This window comes from Aulonocara sp. 'chitande type north' Nkhata Bay, linkage group LG4 (assembly GCF_057382095.1).
Source record: "Aulonocara sp. 'chitande type north' Nkhata Bay isolate Kocher_YH1m ecotype deep benthic linkage group LG4, A_spYH_male_GT1.1, whole genome shotgun sequence".
Classification (NCBI taxonomy): Eukaryota; Metazoa; Chordata; class Actinopteri; order Cichliformes; family Cichlidae; genus Aulonocara; species Aulonocara sp. 'chitande type north' Nkhata Bay.
Genome location: NC_141347.1, coordinates 14,040,836 through 14,054,588, shown reverse-complemented (window position 1 = coordinate 14,054,588; position 13,753 = coordinate 14,040,836). Strand labels below are relative to the sequence as shown.

Here is a 13,753-nt window from a genome sequence, read left to right as displayed (position 1 = left end):
AATTACTAGTCAACTGTTTGCACAAAATACTAGTCCTTAGTTTAGTTCTGTATTATATAAGATGTCCGTCCCAGTCTAAGAGGATCAAATTTCTACGAATGTTTGTCACAGGATCCCAGACACAGAACAGCAGCACATAAACCCTCTGTCCCAAAAATGGACATCAGGGAAGAGCTGGGTCGTATTTGGGAAAGAATGAAGTCAGAAAGGGTGCCTTGCACTCTTGAAGATGTGTTTGTTAATATTTTGGGGGAAACATCCAACCCTCCCACTCCCTTTTCCCCACCTCCTCCTCCTGCTTTCCCTGCTGGACCAGCTGCCCTGCCTCACCCAGCAGCAGGCAGAGTAGAGGATCTGTTACCTACACCCTCCTGAGAGCCGCTCCTTTTCTGTCTGAGCACCAACGTTCATGTATAGTTGCTCCAATCACCATGCAGCCATCTCACATGTACAGTCAGCCAGGCACAGCTAGCCAAGGACAGGTGAGACACTCAGACAGTTGTCGTTAGATTTTTATTGATAAAGGTGCTTGAACCTGTTGGATGCTTCAGACTAATGAAAGAAAAACAGTTTAGTTTGCATGTTTCTGTGCTGTTTATCATTATTAGTCTTTGAAATGCTGGACTAAGTGTCAGTATTATGGATTTTTGTCCTTCTCCATCTGTCCACACAATCTACTGTATCAGTTGCCTGTAAACAACATCCCATCGGCAACAACAGCAGCTGTTCTTCCAGCTCCTCCACCCCACAGCTGCGCTCCAAAGTCAGTTTCTCTGCTGCGTTTTCTCACTGATCTGCAGGTATCTGTCATTTATCTGCAGATGTGTGTGTGAATTATTAAAATCAGCCTCCTTTAATGGTGTCGCCTTACATTCAGTTTCACAGCGTTACTCGTGTTTTTAAAGTACTTTCCTCACAGTTGTACACGGTGGTAACACATGCTCTCACTCTGGGTTTTATTCCTGTTGAAGCAGCAAGCATCAAACCAAACAGGGTACAGACCAGGCTTACATTAAGAAGCCCCCAAATGCCTTCATGCTGTACCTTAAAGAGCAGAGGCCAAAGGTCAAAGCAGAGCTAAATATCAGTGACAGTGCAGCTGTGAATGCAGCTGTGGGAGAGAGAGTAAGTGTGTAACTCTGAATATATTTATGCATCTGTTAATGTGCATGTGTACCAGCTGTCCTGTAGTCATGTGTAGTAGCAGTGTGGCTGTGTATACGAGCTGACAGTGTGTTCTTGTGATCTTCTATTCACAGTGGAAGTCGCTCTCAAAGGAGGAGCAGAAAATAGATTTTTCTGAATCAGTGTGAAGCCGTCTCCTTGCCCACTCAGCCTCAGTGTCATTCCTTTCACCAGGTAACCTCTGCACCGGTCTTCAAGAAAATCAGACCAACCCTTCTTCTCATGAATTCATCTGCATTATTGGCCTCCTCTGCTGCACCCAATGCACTCCAGACAGAGGCCACCCTCTTCAGGAACATTGGAGAAGATTCTCTATCAATGCTTGAACGTCTTGATCTCCTCCCGGTTACTCCACAATCTCAGCAGCCCTTCTCTTGTCATTCAGATCTTGCTTATGGGGAGTCAGTTAAATTTAGATTTAACTGGCCTTTCTTTAGCACTGCACTTTATAAACTTATGTTACTGAACTGTGTTATCATTTCTGTAAATAAATAAAAAAACAACAAAAGAGGCTTCTTTCAGTTTGTACAGCAGGATGGGAGGGTATAGAAGAACTTGTTCATTACTGATCCTTTGAAGTGGCCCCGCAAAACAGTTCTTTTTACATTTTCAAACATATACCACCCGTCTGTCTGTGTCCACTAGGTGTAAGGGAAAAGCTAGATATAAACTAGCTTGAGAAAATTGTCTCAGGCAGTCAGAGGTGTTACTGTTAGGTGGAGCTGCCCCTCACATAAACGCTTTGCAACTATTTTCACTAAAACCTTTTTTTCCCAAATGAGCATATTTGTGAAAGTTAAATGTAATACAATCAAAGTTCATTTCCATGTGAGCATTGCTAGACACTGATAACAAAAACATAGTGCCAAGTACGTTGCAAGAGCCAAACATCACAAGTGTCCTTAGAAAATCTGGACTGATGACATCTCATAAAGCTGAGAACTGTGAGAAAGATCAGGTAACAAGAAAGATACATGTATTCCGTTACTCCCCAACACTGGTTGCAACTGATAATAACCATCATTTTCTGTTATTTCAGACACATTGATTGGAATTTGTTTTTTTAACTTGATGGACAATTGTGTTGGACTAAAAAGAAGTTTTTAATTACCTCAGCAGCAATTTGTTGGGAAACCTTGGGTCCTGGGTCTTATGTGCTTCTAATATTGACATGGACCACCTACCCAAACACTGCTGCAGACCGAGCAAACTCCCAAATACTGACAGTCCCCAACTACATGCAAAACATACTCATGAGCTGCTCGAGCAACATGACTGTAAACCAAGATGTTGATCCAGCCTCCAAACTTCCAAGATTGAAAGCCAGTCCAGGATCCGTGGAATGCACCAGAACGAGCCTGATCCACTGAGGACGCCACAGCTCGGGGTGTAAGGGCATTTGTGTCACAACACGGTTTTTCACTGATTGAAATTGTGTTGGTTTGCAAATCTAACAATTCAGTCCGCAGTGTTGTTGTTTTTACACTTCTAGATTTCATCTATTACACAACTCTTCATTATATTTGATCAGCAGGATCCAAACATGAAGTGAGGGGGAAAAAAACACATCAGGCAGCCAGGTACTTTTATTCATTTTATTGGCATGTTCAAACCCTGCTTCTTAATCAAAGTCATAAATATAGCTGATCCCAAGTTTTTAATCATATATACCAGTTTGAAATTCAAATGTTGTTTGTGGTACTTGATGGGATTTTAAGGGGGAAAATCCCCCCAAAATTGTAGAATAATAGTGTGAAAAATAGAAATTTTTCATGCCATTATTAGAAATAGTAGACAGATGAACTTTGTACACCACATCAGTGCTCTGTACACTCACTGGCCACTTTGTTAGATACACCTTGCTAGTACCAGATTGGGCCCATTTTTGCTTCCAAAGCATTAAAATGCTCAGTTTGCATTTCAGCAGGTCTTTCTGTCCATGTTGACGTGCCTAAATGCACTGGGTTGCTGACATGCGATTGGCTGATCCCATATTTGCATTAATGAGCAGCTGAATGGGTGTACCTAACAAAGTGGCAAGTGAGGGTATTTGTACTGGACTAAAAGAGACATAAAGCTGTAAAACTGCCCACAAACATTAAAGTCCCGGGTAGGATGCTGAGTAGTGTTTACAGATACAGTATGTTTCATGTGGGACTTCATGAGTGCTTTGTATCATAAATAACCAATCACACGAGTTTAAAAACAGTTATTTTTTTCTGGGAGAAACTAACATCTGCTTTTGTAGTTCAGAAAAAGGCCAATTTCTTATAATGTTGGCACATTAAAATTAAAAAAGCAACAAGGAACTCTTATTAACTTGACCTTGAGCAAGGCACTTGTTTCGCAGCTTGCAGTGGGTATAGTGTGGACATTCCAGTAGTGCAGCATAAACTATGTTCACACATGCCTTTTTGTGATCTTAACTTGTTTGTGAGAACGTAAAGGAGTTAAACCACCAAGATGCAGCTGAAATGAAACAGATGTGGACACTCAAATAAAATGCATGCTCAACATGCACGAGGAGACGCGAAACCCATGAAAAGTAATAATGATAATAATAGTAATAATAAATCAATCTCCAGCCCATTCACTCAGCCACTGCTGGCACTGTCTCCTCTGCTCCTCACTCTCCTCCTCGGTGCTCTGCTCCTTGCTTCGTTTTCTCCTCTCATCCTCCTCTTCTTTTCTCGCTCTCTCTTGCTCTTCCTTTTTAATCTTCCTGTCCTCCTCCTCCCTGCGGTGTATCAGGGCCTCCACAGTGGCATCTAGTGTCCTTAATGAGCACTGCGGGAGCCACTTGGGATCAACCGCTGGGACAAAAGGGTCTCCGGCAGTGACGCGCAGTGGCTGAGGTTCGAGGGGAATGTGGAGGAGGTGTGCGTGCAGCATCATGCGGTACGGGGAGTTGTCTGTTCCCGAGCTGTAGGTGAAGTCCCCGACAATAGGGTGGCCTAAAGCGCTGCAGTGGACCCTTAACTGGTGGGTTCGACCTGAGAAGAAAAGGAAAATTGAGCGGCAGCGGGAGGGTGACTTTTTAGGAAGTGTTTGCCTCTTTCTAAATGAATGTTACAGTTAAAAAAAACAAACAAACACAAAAACCCAGGCCTGGTACTGCCATCTTTACATGGAAGCTAAGCTTTCCTCTGCAAGAAGAAAATCTTCATTTCTCCTTTGAAACAAATGCAATTACCAGTGAGAGGCTGCAGCAGCACCTTGGTAACAGGGTCTCCGTCATATAACCCATATTCTAACACTAAGAGCTCAGTCTGGCAAGGCTTGGGGTTCTCACAACCTGACCACAGAAGGAAAGAACAGAATATAATTCAAACAACTGCTGGAAATTAATGATTTACTTTCAACACGATGTCCAGATGGAATAAATGTCAGAGTCTCTACTCATTGTTGTTCACACTCACAAGACTCAAACCAAGCCAAGTTTAAGTACCTTCTGTTCCCTCAACACACATCATATGTGTTTTTCCCTCCGTGGAGTTCTTGCCGATGGAGAAGTCCACAGTGTGTGTCTCTCCTTCGACCGCCCCACGTATCTGGAAAGTAAAAAGTGTATTTTCACTGACACGTGTCTCAGAGCACCCGCACATCCATCATCTGGTTATTGTTCTTTTCTGCAATCCTTGTTAACCTGCTCTCCTTCCTCTCTCATTCATCCCTCGTGCTGATTGGTCAAAGAACAGAAGGTCAGCTCTCTTTCTCTCTCTCTGCCTGCTCTACCTTAACTCGGCAGTACTCGTCAGGTTCTATTAATCATTAATTGAGCTGGAAATTTTGGTTCTATTAGTTAGCTTACTCATAATAGTTTAGGGAAGTAGCCTGAATCTGATGACCCACACTGTGGCCGGTTCAAGGCCTTCTTCCTCTTTTGTTTTCTTTTGCGAAGCCTGACATCTACCTTAAAATAAAACTGAAACTTTAGTGATTCATCAGGCAGTTACAGTTTCCACTAGAGCAGGGCGATATGACCAAAAATATTTATCACGATATACTTTTGAAAATTTGCGATAACGATATAACTGACGATATAATTGACACTAGACAAATTACTTTACAACTCCACAACTTTATTAGTGCAAAAAAAAAAACCCATCAACGTATTTTCACTTAAACAAGCAGCTGGTTTTTATGTGCATTAAAGTTATATAAAAATTTTACCGTGCAAATGCAAATTCCTTGCTGACAGTTTAACCAAAAGGCATTTCCAGTGGAAATTGGCCGACACATCCTCAGCATAACCATGTATAATATCCACAAAACTTAAAAAGAGGTTATTTTCCACATAAACCTTTCACAATAAAGCTCAAGATCCTGTTGAGACTTTTCAAAATAAACTGAATCAAGTGAAACAGTATGCCGAGTATTTACGGGTGAGAATTAAAAAAGAGCCGTCAGGTGCTAAAAAATAGACCTTAGACTCAAACGTTAGAACAGGCTTTTCCCTGCAGTACACTGTTTAATAAATACTCACAAAGAAAACGGCTGCCGTTACAACTTATGTCTAAATGTATCGTTTCATGCATCGGTTAAAACACTCAATTCCAGGTACACGACGCCCAGCTGGAAACACTTCACGCAAGTCGAGCTGCACGAGATTCACAGAATTTACAGAAAATGTTAAATTTTTGTGATTTATATCGTTATGGGACGATAGATGTCTTATATCGGGATATGAGATTTTGGTCATATCGCACAGCCCTACTATTATGTTGAAGCACAGTACGTATCACTCCGCGAGGCTCCTGCCTACGATAGCCGTCATGCTCTGACGGTGCGGGTTTGTAGCTTAGCAAAGTCTTACTAAAACATTTGACAGATTTTTGAGCGCCGTGTACATAAAATCATTTCGAGGTCAGTAAACACAACCAGAATTCATACATAAGGCACACGGGATTATAAGGTACACTGTCGATTTTCAGAAAAATCAAAGGATTGATTTTAAGTGTGCCGTATTTTCCAAAAAAACACGGTAATAACGACGGCCCGCTAGCACGCTCTACCAAAAATAGTGCTTTGTTGTGTATCTGACGGACGAAAGGTAAACCAGTTCCACACCACTGAAGTTGCAGCAATTTTACAAACCAGTTCTGGTTCATCCATTTAATTCAACGATCGGCTTTCACCCTTCTCATTCTCCGTCGCCGCCATGCTTTTTCCGCCATGTGCGTATGAAAACAAAGGCACTGCGCATGCACATTTTACCCATATTCTATCGCGATATTTCATTTTCCTATCATTGCCCGACATTATACCGGTGTTACAGTGAACGGTATGATATGGCCCAGCCCTAGTTTCCACTATCACTTCCGATAATGATCGCTGGCATCATTTCTTAAGCCTCAGAAAAAAAAAACCTTAATTGTTCTGTTTGATTCCTCTCTTAAATTAGACGCACAGATCAGAGCAGCTGTTAAGCCATTTCTTTCTAATTCTGAACTAGAAAAAGTCATTCATGTTTTTATTACATCCAGATTGGATTACTGCAAAACACTTATAACACAACTGCAGCTCTTTCAAAATGCAACTGCTAGACCCCTGACAGGCACACAGAAGCGTGATCATCTTCTTAAATCGTTGCACTGGCTTCCTGTGAAGTACAGGATCAATTTTAAAATATTCTTCCTCACATATAAGTGCTTACATGAGCTCGTTATAATTTATCCAGCAGATCTTGTACATTTCTATGTCCCATGCGCCATCTGACTTACTGTATCCTTATCTCTTTTACTCTTATTATATTATTTCCTGTTATCATTTTTTTTTACTCTATTTTTATTTATCAAATTCTGAAAGATAAAAAATATTTTATCTTTGTCAGTAATTATGCTATGGATTAAGGGACTCTAACAGCAAAAAAACAACAACAGCCAAACAAACAAAAAAACGCTTAAAAACTCATTAAATTCATTAAAGTGTCAGAACACAATTGCATGTGTTTCACTGTATTTGCAGCCCATACCAGAGCGAGGTAGAATTTGGTCACGGTGCGGTCCTTGAAGCAGCGGTAAGCCCGGCCAGCGGCAGCTTTATTCAGGGCAACACAAAGAGCTCCACTTGTGGAGAAATCCAACTGATGACAGAACCTTGTGAGAGACGAGGAAAACAATAAGACTACTCCTGCTACCAAGAACATCTGACAAGTGCAGAGGAAGTAAAGGGATTCTGACCGAAATCCATAGTAGGTGCGTGGGTCAGCCAGCTGAGGGAAGCGGTGGCGAAGCTGTGCCTGTACGGTGTTCGTCTCGTACCACATCTTGCTGTCGATGCGGATGTCCCAGTGTTTGTCCACCACGATGTAGTCATCACTGTGATACAGTACACGCAGGCTCTCCAGGCTAGCGGGCTCCGTGCTCATCGTGTGCAGTGATTAACTGGCACAAGCGCTGCAGGCCTGCAGGGACAAAGTCGCTGTCGTGACACATGTCACTGAGGGTTTATTTGAAGTACAGTACTAAAGACTTTCCTCTCACCAGTATAAAAAAAACCTCATAGCTGCCACTTATATTAATTCAACAGTCAATAAATTATAGAGCATAAAACTTGATTAGTATAAACTAGCAGGCAGTGGAATGAAACCTTGCATGTTTGGGTCTTGCACAAGTGTTTCTCACAACTTTCTTTGATTTCTGCTTTAATCTCATTTAACTCGGAATAAATGGATTTTAAGTTTTTTGTTGTTACATTATGCATACTTGTGCTTGCAGGTGCAAAGCATAAGTACCAGCATAGATATGCAACATAGCTGTGCTCGTGCAGCACTTTTCTAGGCTTACTGATCACTCAAAGGTCTTCTAACATCTTAAGTACACATTCATACAGCACATTATCTTGACATGCATGTTTCTGGACTGTGGAAGGAAGCTTGAGGACCTGATGGAAACTCAGTCCAGGTACCTCTAGAGCTGGTCAAGCATACAAACTCCATGCAGAACAGCCCTGCAGGAGTTAAACCAGAAACCTTGCTCTGATGCAACAGTGCTCATCAACCTACTACCATGCTCGTGTCTGTGTCAAGGTACAATCTCTCAAGGCACCCTATGTTTGAACTCCTTATGTGCAAAATTATGGTGTTTTACTATTACACTGTTTGAAGAGTCCTCCACGATCCTTTAAAAACCAGCAGGTGCCTGTCTCTCTGGGAAACTGGGCAGATGTGACAGTTCTCATGACTGAATCAAGCTTCTGCCTTCACCTCTGTCAGCGCTCTCCCATAAGAAATACACACAGACCTGACATGTACGGTTTTCCAGGTTTAGATCTGAAATTCATCTGAAAAGAAACAGCTCAATTTTGACCCTGAATAGACTTGGTGTACAACAATATTTTTGGGATTCAACTTTCATTTTGCGTATTTTGTGTAACTTTCGGAAAATGCGTCGAATTTCAGGGTAAAACAATAACATTCATGTTTAATTATTTATTATTACTGCTGTCAAATTTAAAAAAAAAAAAGATCAGATTTGACCCAGAATGGAGGAGTTAAAAGGTCGAAAGGTCCTGAACGTTTATGTAGTTTCAAAAAAGCCTCCAGAGCCTCAACCGCAGTGCGCCAAACCATCTTTACGGCTGTGAGGAGAACAGACCGGTGGCCGTAGCCTGTCTTATATTCGAGGACGTTTCCTTGGCCGTGAGAGCATCCCATCCACCTGCGCGTGTGGCAGTAAATCATGCGCCCACTAGTTTGCTAACTAGTGGTTTGCTATTAGCATAAGACAACTAACCTGTGTTGTATGATAAAATATGTTTTCTGAATAAGAAAGCCCGGTTATAGGGCTTTCTTATCATAGTTAATATAACCGGAAAACTTACCGTTAATAAGGACCCAAAAAGTGATAAATGTTTTCAACAGATGTAAACATAGCCGCTTGTGACGCACTGCACTGCGCATGCGCTTCATCTTCTTCGTGCGTGTTTTGGGTCGTCAGACTAGCTTAAAAGGTGCACAGCGCCACCACCCGTGTATGACGGTGTTTATTTCACCATACATGAACGATTTACGTTTGCAAACATTTTATGATTCACCTCGTTGCTGGTTTACTTTGTTCAAGGATTAAAAGTCTCCAGTATTGTGCAATAGTCTTGAACCGCCCCTTATTTCTTCATATTTTGCTTGGAAAATTTGAAATAGGAGACCTTTTAAAACATACAGAGAAATACAGTATACGAGATATGTATCAGTTTATACAATTGTAACAAGCGTGAAACTCCATATTTGATAATACCACCTTTATTGTTCAACACAGTTTTAACTGTCTTAGGCAGGGTTCTTGTAATTTCTTTAAGCAGTCTTCAGGAATAGTTCTCCAGGCTTCTTGAAGGACATTCAAAGCTCTTCTTTGGATGTTTTTGCCTTTTGTTCTGTTCTCTATCAAGATGATCACACAATCCTTCAATAATGTTGAAGTCCGGGCTCTGGGGAGGAAAATCCATGACTGATAGTGTTCGACTGTGTGTTTTTTTCTATCCAGGTATGCCTTTACCGCACAGTATGTGTGTTTGCGATCATTGTCATGCTGAAAGATGAAGCTGTTGCCAATCAGATGCTTTCCAGATGGATGCGTGGTGGATCAATATCTGACCATACGTTTCTGTGTTCATAATTTCAACAAGATCCTGTAGATACTGCCTGTTGTTACTCTCTCCTGACCTACATATTGAACCAAAGATTTCCAGTTTGGATTCATCACTCCTTCAGACCTGCTTTCTTTCAGTCCAGTCCAGTGTGCTGGGTTTTTACCTCAGACTTTTTCCCCTGTTTCGCTTCTTTAAAAATGGCTTCTTTATAGCCACCCTTCTAATAGAGACCATTTATGGTGAGGCTTCAGTGAACAGTAGATGGCTCAAGTGAACAGACAGATTTCTCAGGTCACGAATCAGGTCTGAATGTCTTTCTATTTCCTAAGAACATGACTTTCAAATACAGTTCAGCTGGCGCAGATATTTTTTAGAAGCCCGCTGTTGCTTTTCTCATCCGTCACTTGTCCACTTTCCTCAAATTTATCAAGGATCCACTGCACATATGGCCAGGATATGTCAAGTTTTCAGCTAACAGCTCTTTGTGAATCAGCTTTTTGGGGCAAAAATAATATTTTATTCCTGTCAAATTGTGTTATCGTTGGTATTTTTCCAAGAATCAAATACAGAGGTGGGAACAAATTATGTGTTGCGCACAAACATTTTTCTTGTAAAACAAAGGGGGCCCTAGCAAAAAAAGTTTTGGAACCACTGCCTTAATAAATGATAAGAAAGTCTGGAAGTAAAATAAATTATAAAGAAATCAGGAATAGCTCAAGACGTCTGCACAAAGAGTAGAGAGAATGAATGGGAAATACTTGTCCTTCATCAGAGGATTTAAAGATGTGGTATTTTAGATAAAGCATCTATATTATTTATAGGCACGCTATTGGTTCACCTGTGATTTTATTACCAAGCCAAGCGAAGAGAGTGAGGAAGAAGCTTCCTGATGTTTGGTTTTTAGCCCTATGACAACTGTATTGAAAACTTTGAACAGTTACAAATCAAATCGGTTCTAAAGGACAAGCTGGTGAACTCTGGAGTGGACCATCACCTCACTACCTGGATCCTGGACTACCTCACCGACCGCCCACAGTATGTGAGGACTCAGGGCTGTGTGTCGGACAGGGTCGTCTGCAGTACGGGGGCCCCACAGGGAACGGTTCTGGCTCCGTTCCTCTTCACCATCTACACTGCAGACTTCTCCCACAATTCCACCCAGTGCTTTCTGCAGAAGTTCTCTGATGACTCTGCAATAGTCGGCCTCATCACTGATGGGGACGACAAGGAGTACAGAGGACTGACTCAAGACTTTGTGGACTGGTGCCAGCTGAACTACCTCCAGATCAACGCCAGTAAAACCAAGGAACTGGTGGTAGACTTCCGCAGGCACAAGCATTCTCCACTGCAACCACTGAACATCCAAGGTATGGACATTGAGGCTGTGGACAGCTACAGGTACCTTGGTGTTCATCTGAACAATAGACTGGACTGGACTCATAACTCAGACGCCCTCTACAGGAAAGGGCAGAGCAGGCTGTACCTGCTGCGGAGACTCAGGTTGTTTGGAGTGGAGGGCCCACTCCTGAAGACCTTCTATGACTCTGTTGTGGCTTCTGCTATCTTTTATGGTGTGGTCTGCTGGGGCGGCAGCATCTCTGCTGGGGACAGGAAGAGACTGAACAGGGTGATCCGAAGGGCCAGCTCTGTTCTAGGATGCCCTCTGGACCCAGTGGAGGTGGTGAGTGACAGGAGAACGGCGGCTAAGCTGTCATCCCTGTTGGACAACATCTCCCACCCCATGCAGCAGACTGTGACAGCACTGAGCAGCTCCTTCAGTGGGAGACTGCGGCACCCACGGTGTGGGACGGAGAGATTTCACAGGCCTTTCCTCCCCACTGCTGTCAGACTCCATAATAAAGACTTTAACTGATCAAGCACACACATCCATACATATGCAATAATACTAAGTGCAATAATCCTTTCTGTCATCGTTGTATTTTTACTCAGTTGTATATAGTATTTGTATTTGTATTCTATTTTTATCTTATTGTATATTTATTTTATTTTATTCTATTCTGTACAGTTGTGTACTGTATTTATTCTTATTGTATTCTAATTTTTGCCTCATAACTTTTGCACTGTCCACTTCCTGCTGTGACAAAACAAATTTCCCACGTGTGGGACTAATAAAGGTTATCTTATCTTATCTTATCAAACAGCTTGTCATCTGGACTGGAGTGAGCGGATTATGTTTATTGCATTTGTCTCATTTTATTATTTATTTATTGCCCTGTGGTACCGTTTCAGGTCAGTCCACAGTTACTGTGATGTTCATAATCCCTCACCTTCACCTCGGGACTTTAATCTGATGGGTCCATGTGACAATCCAGTATTGTGAGCAGCTGAGGTAATGAAATGCCACGTTTTGTTTATGCGCTTTGTTCAAGTCTGCCCCGGCACATCCAGGGGCATTGGAGGGCACCTGAGCAAGGACGTGCGAGAGGACGAAGACAAAGGGCTCAGATTCAGAGATGGGGTGAAGAAAACGTTTCTCCATCTTGTCACGCTTTGACCTCCTCACGGGTCCAAAGCTAATATAGTAAGTGAAGACTCTTTGGAACATTACGTGCTGAAACACATTGGTTGAATAAAGCACAGGCTCTTCCAGAGAGTAATCCCTGAACGCAGACAGGTAATAATGTGTGTTGAGCTAAGAGGATGAAGACTTATTATATAATTGGTGTGTGCGTTGAGTCAAATGCTGGAGAATTGGATACAGTCGTGCTGCTGTGATGCTGTTTTTCTGGTTATTGTTTCGTAACATGTCATAGCAGATCATGCACTCCGATAAGAAGGCACACATGCTTACACACAGATGCACGTGGCACTAACACAAAGGCTTCAGTCAGAGAGAGGATGAGCTGGCAGATACTGTGCAGGAGGCAAGCATCAATACTGATATTGTAAGAGGAAGTTTTTCAGCATCCTTACTGTGGATTGTGTGAAAAAAGATATCTAAAGATTCCTTGTTGCTCTGGATTTGCTTAATTTCTAACCAGCTTTCTCTATCTTGGATGTATTTTTTCTTTTTAGAACTGTTTTGATCTTTTCTGCACCACTTTGAGTTTGGTGCAAAAGTCTTTGCCGGCCATAATACGAACATTTTTACAGGTCTTTTCTCAAACTGATTTTTTTTTTTTTTTGACAAGGCAGGCTGTCTAGATACCGTTTATTTTATATCATTTGGATAAAGCGTGAAGGACACAGCTTATATAAGCGGTATTCATTTTTTTCCAACTCTGAGAGGTGTAATTTTTCTGACCTTGCATTTATTTCTGTAGGATTACTTTCTGAGACTGCCGTGAGTATTTTAAGCCGCCTCTCCACCATGCATAATAAGTCATTTTTGCAGGCTCGCTGTGATGAGCCTATAATTACGTCGGACTGGGGTCTCCTTTTGCTGCTGGCTCTGCTGCTGCTGGCGCTGGTCTACTCCTTCCTCTACCTGCCTGCCTCCGCCCAGCGAGCCCTGCTAGAGCAGGCCCTCAGCAGCAACAACACCACCACCGCCGTGACTGACTGATTCAGGGATGAACCGTGACAGAAGCTTCATGAATGGATAAGCAGACAAGCGAGGCCATCTTACATATGTAAATAGTGTGGACTGTACTGCTTGTCATTTTGCCCAACAAAAATCAAGAAGCTGTAAAGTGTCAGTAAGGAAACAGAGACATGGATACTTGAAGATGGATTTAAAGTGCGTTTAGACTTGGAGGGGTTTGTAATGAGCCATTTAGCGCCTGTGTTTCAGAGAAGAAAAAAAGTATGTAGCTGTGTTGAAGCACTGTACTTTCTGGAGGTCCTACTGGCCATGTTGTTCCCTCTATGTATATTAAAAATGGTATCAGGCATGTGTTCCTGTGCTTCTTTTTTTTCTCTTTAAACTTTGCCATGTGTTTTCAAGACCAATTGATAATAAAATGATATGCAAATCAATGCAATGCGCTAAATCTGAACAAAAAAGGCTGTTTTGTTC

At 42.0% G+C, this 13,753-nt stretch overlaps 2 protein-coding genes across 2 annotated transcripts; one reads left to right on the top strand and one right to left on the bottom strand.

Annotated features, from left to right (window-relative positions):
* The first annotated feature begins 419 nt into the window (after nt 1-419).
* Nucleotides 420-1,313, top strand: LOC147332180 (transcription factor 7-like 1-A). Its single transcript, XM_086290776.1, has 4 exons — nt 420-482; nt 687-763; nt 975-1,125; nt 1,260-1,313. Exons 1-4 carry the CDS (start codon nt 432-434, stop codon nt 1,311-1,313), a joined length of 333 nt encoding a protein of 110 aa, XP_086146902.1. The 5' UTR covers nt 420-431.
* Nucleotides 1,314-2,774: 1,461 nt separating this feature from the next.
* On the bottom strand, nt 2,775-9,102 carry rpusd1 (RNA pseudouridine synthase domain containing 1). The gene is made up of 6 exons (XM_086288625.1): nt 9,010-9,102; nt 7,368-7,591; nt 7,160-7,283; nt 4,634-4,736; nt 4,379-4,480; nt 2,775-4,178 (listed from the first exon to the last, which is right to left on the bottom strand). The coding sequence occupies exons 2-6, from the start codon at nt 7,553-7,555 to the stop codon at nt 3,760-3,762; spliced, it is 936 nt and encodes a 311-aa protein (XP_086144751.1). The 5' UTR covers nt 7,556-7,591; nt 9,010-9,102; the 3' UTR covers nt 2,775-3,759.
* Nucleotides 9,103-13,753: the final 4,651 nt, after the last annotated feature.

Coding starts and splice junctions, on each gene's coding strand:
- LOC147332180 (XM_086290776.1), top strand. CDS start 432: ATGCAGCCATCTCACATGTACAGTCAGCCAGGCACAGCTAGCCAAGGA. Junction 764..974: donor CCCCACAGCTGCGCTCCAAA/GTCAGTTTCTCT, acceptor CTGTTGAAGCAG/CAAGCATCAAACCAAACAGG. Junction 1,126..1,259: donor ATGCAGCTGTGGGAGAGAGA/GTAAGTGTGTAA, acceptor TTCTATTCACAG/TGGAAGTCGCTCTCAAAGGA.
- rpusd1 (XM_086288625.1), bottom strand. CDS start 7,555: ATGAGCACGGAGCCCGCTAGCCTGGAGAGCCTGCGTGTACTGTATCAC. Junction 7,284..7,367: donor CGCACCTACTATGGATTTCG/GTCAGAATCCCT, acceptor GTCTCTCACAAG/GTTCTGTCATCAGTTGGATT. Junction 4,481..4,633: donor GTGTGTTGAGGGAACAGAAG/GTACTTAAACTT, acceptor TTCTGTGGTCAG/GTTGTGAGAACCCCAAGCCT.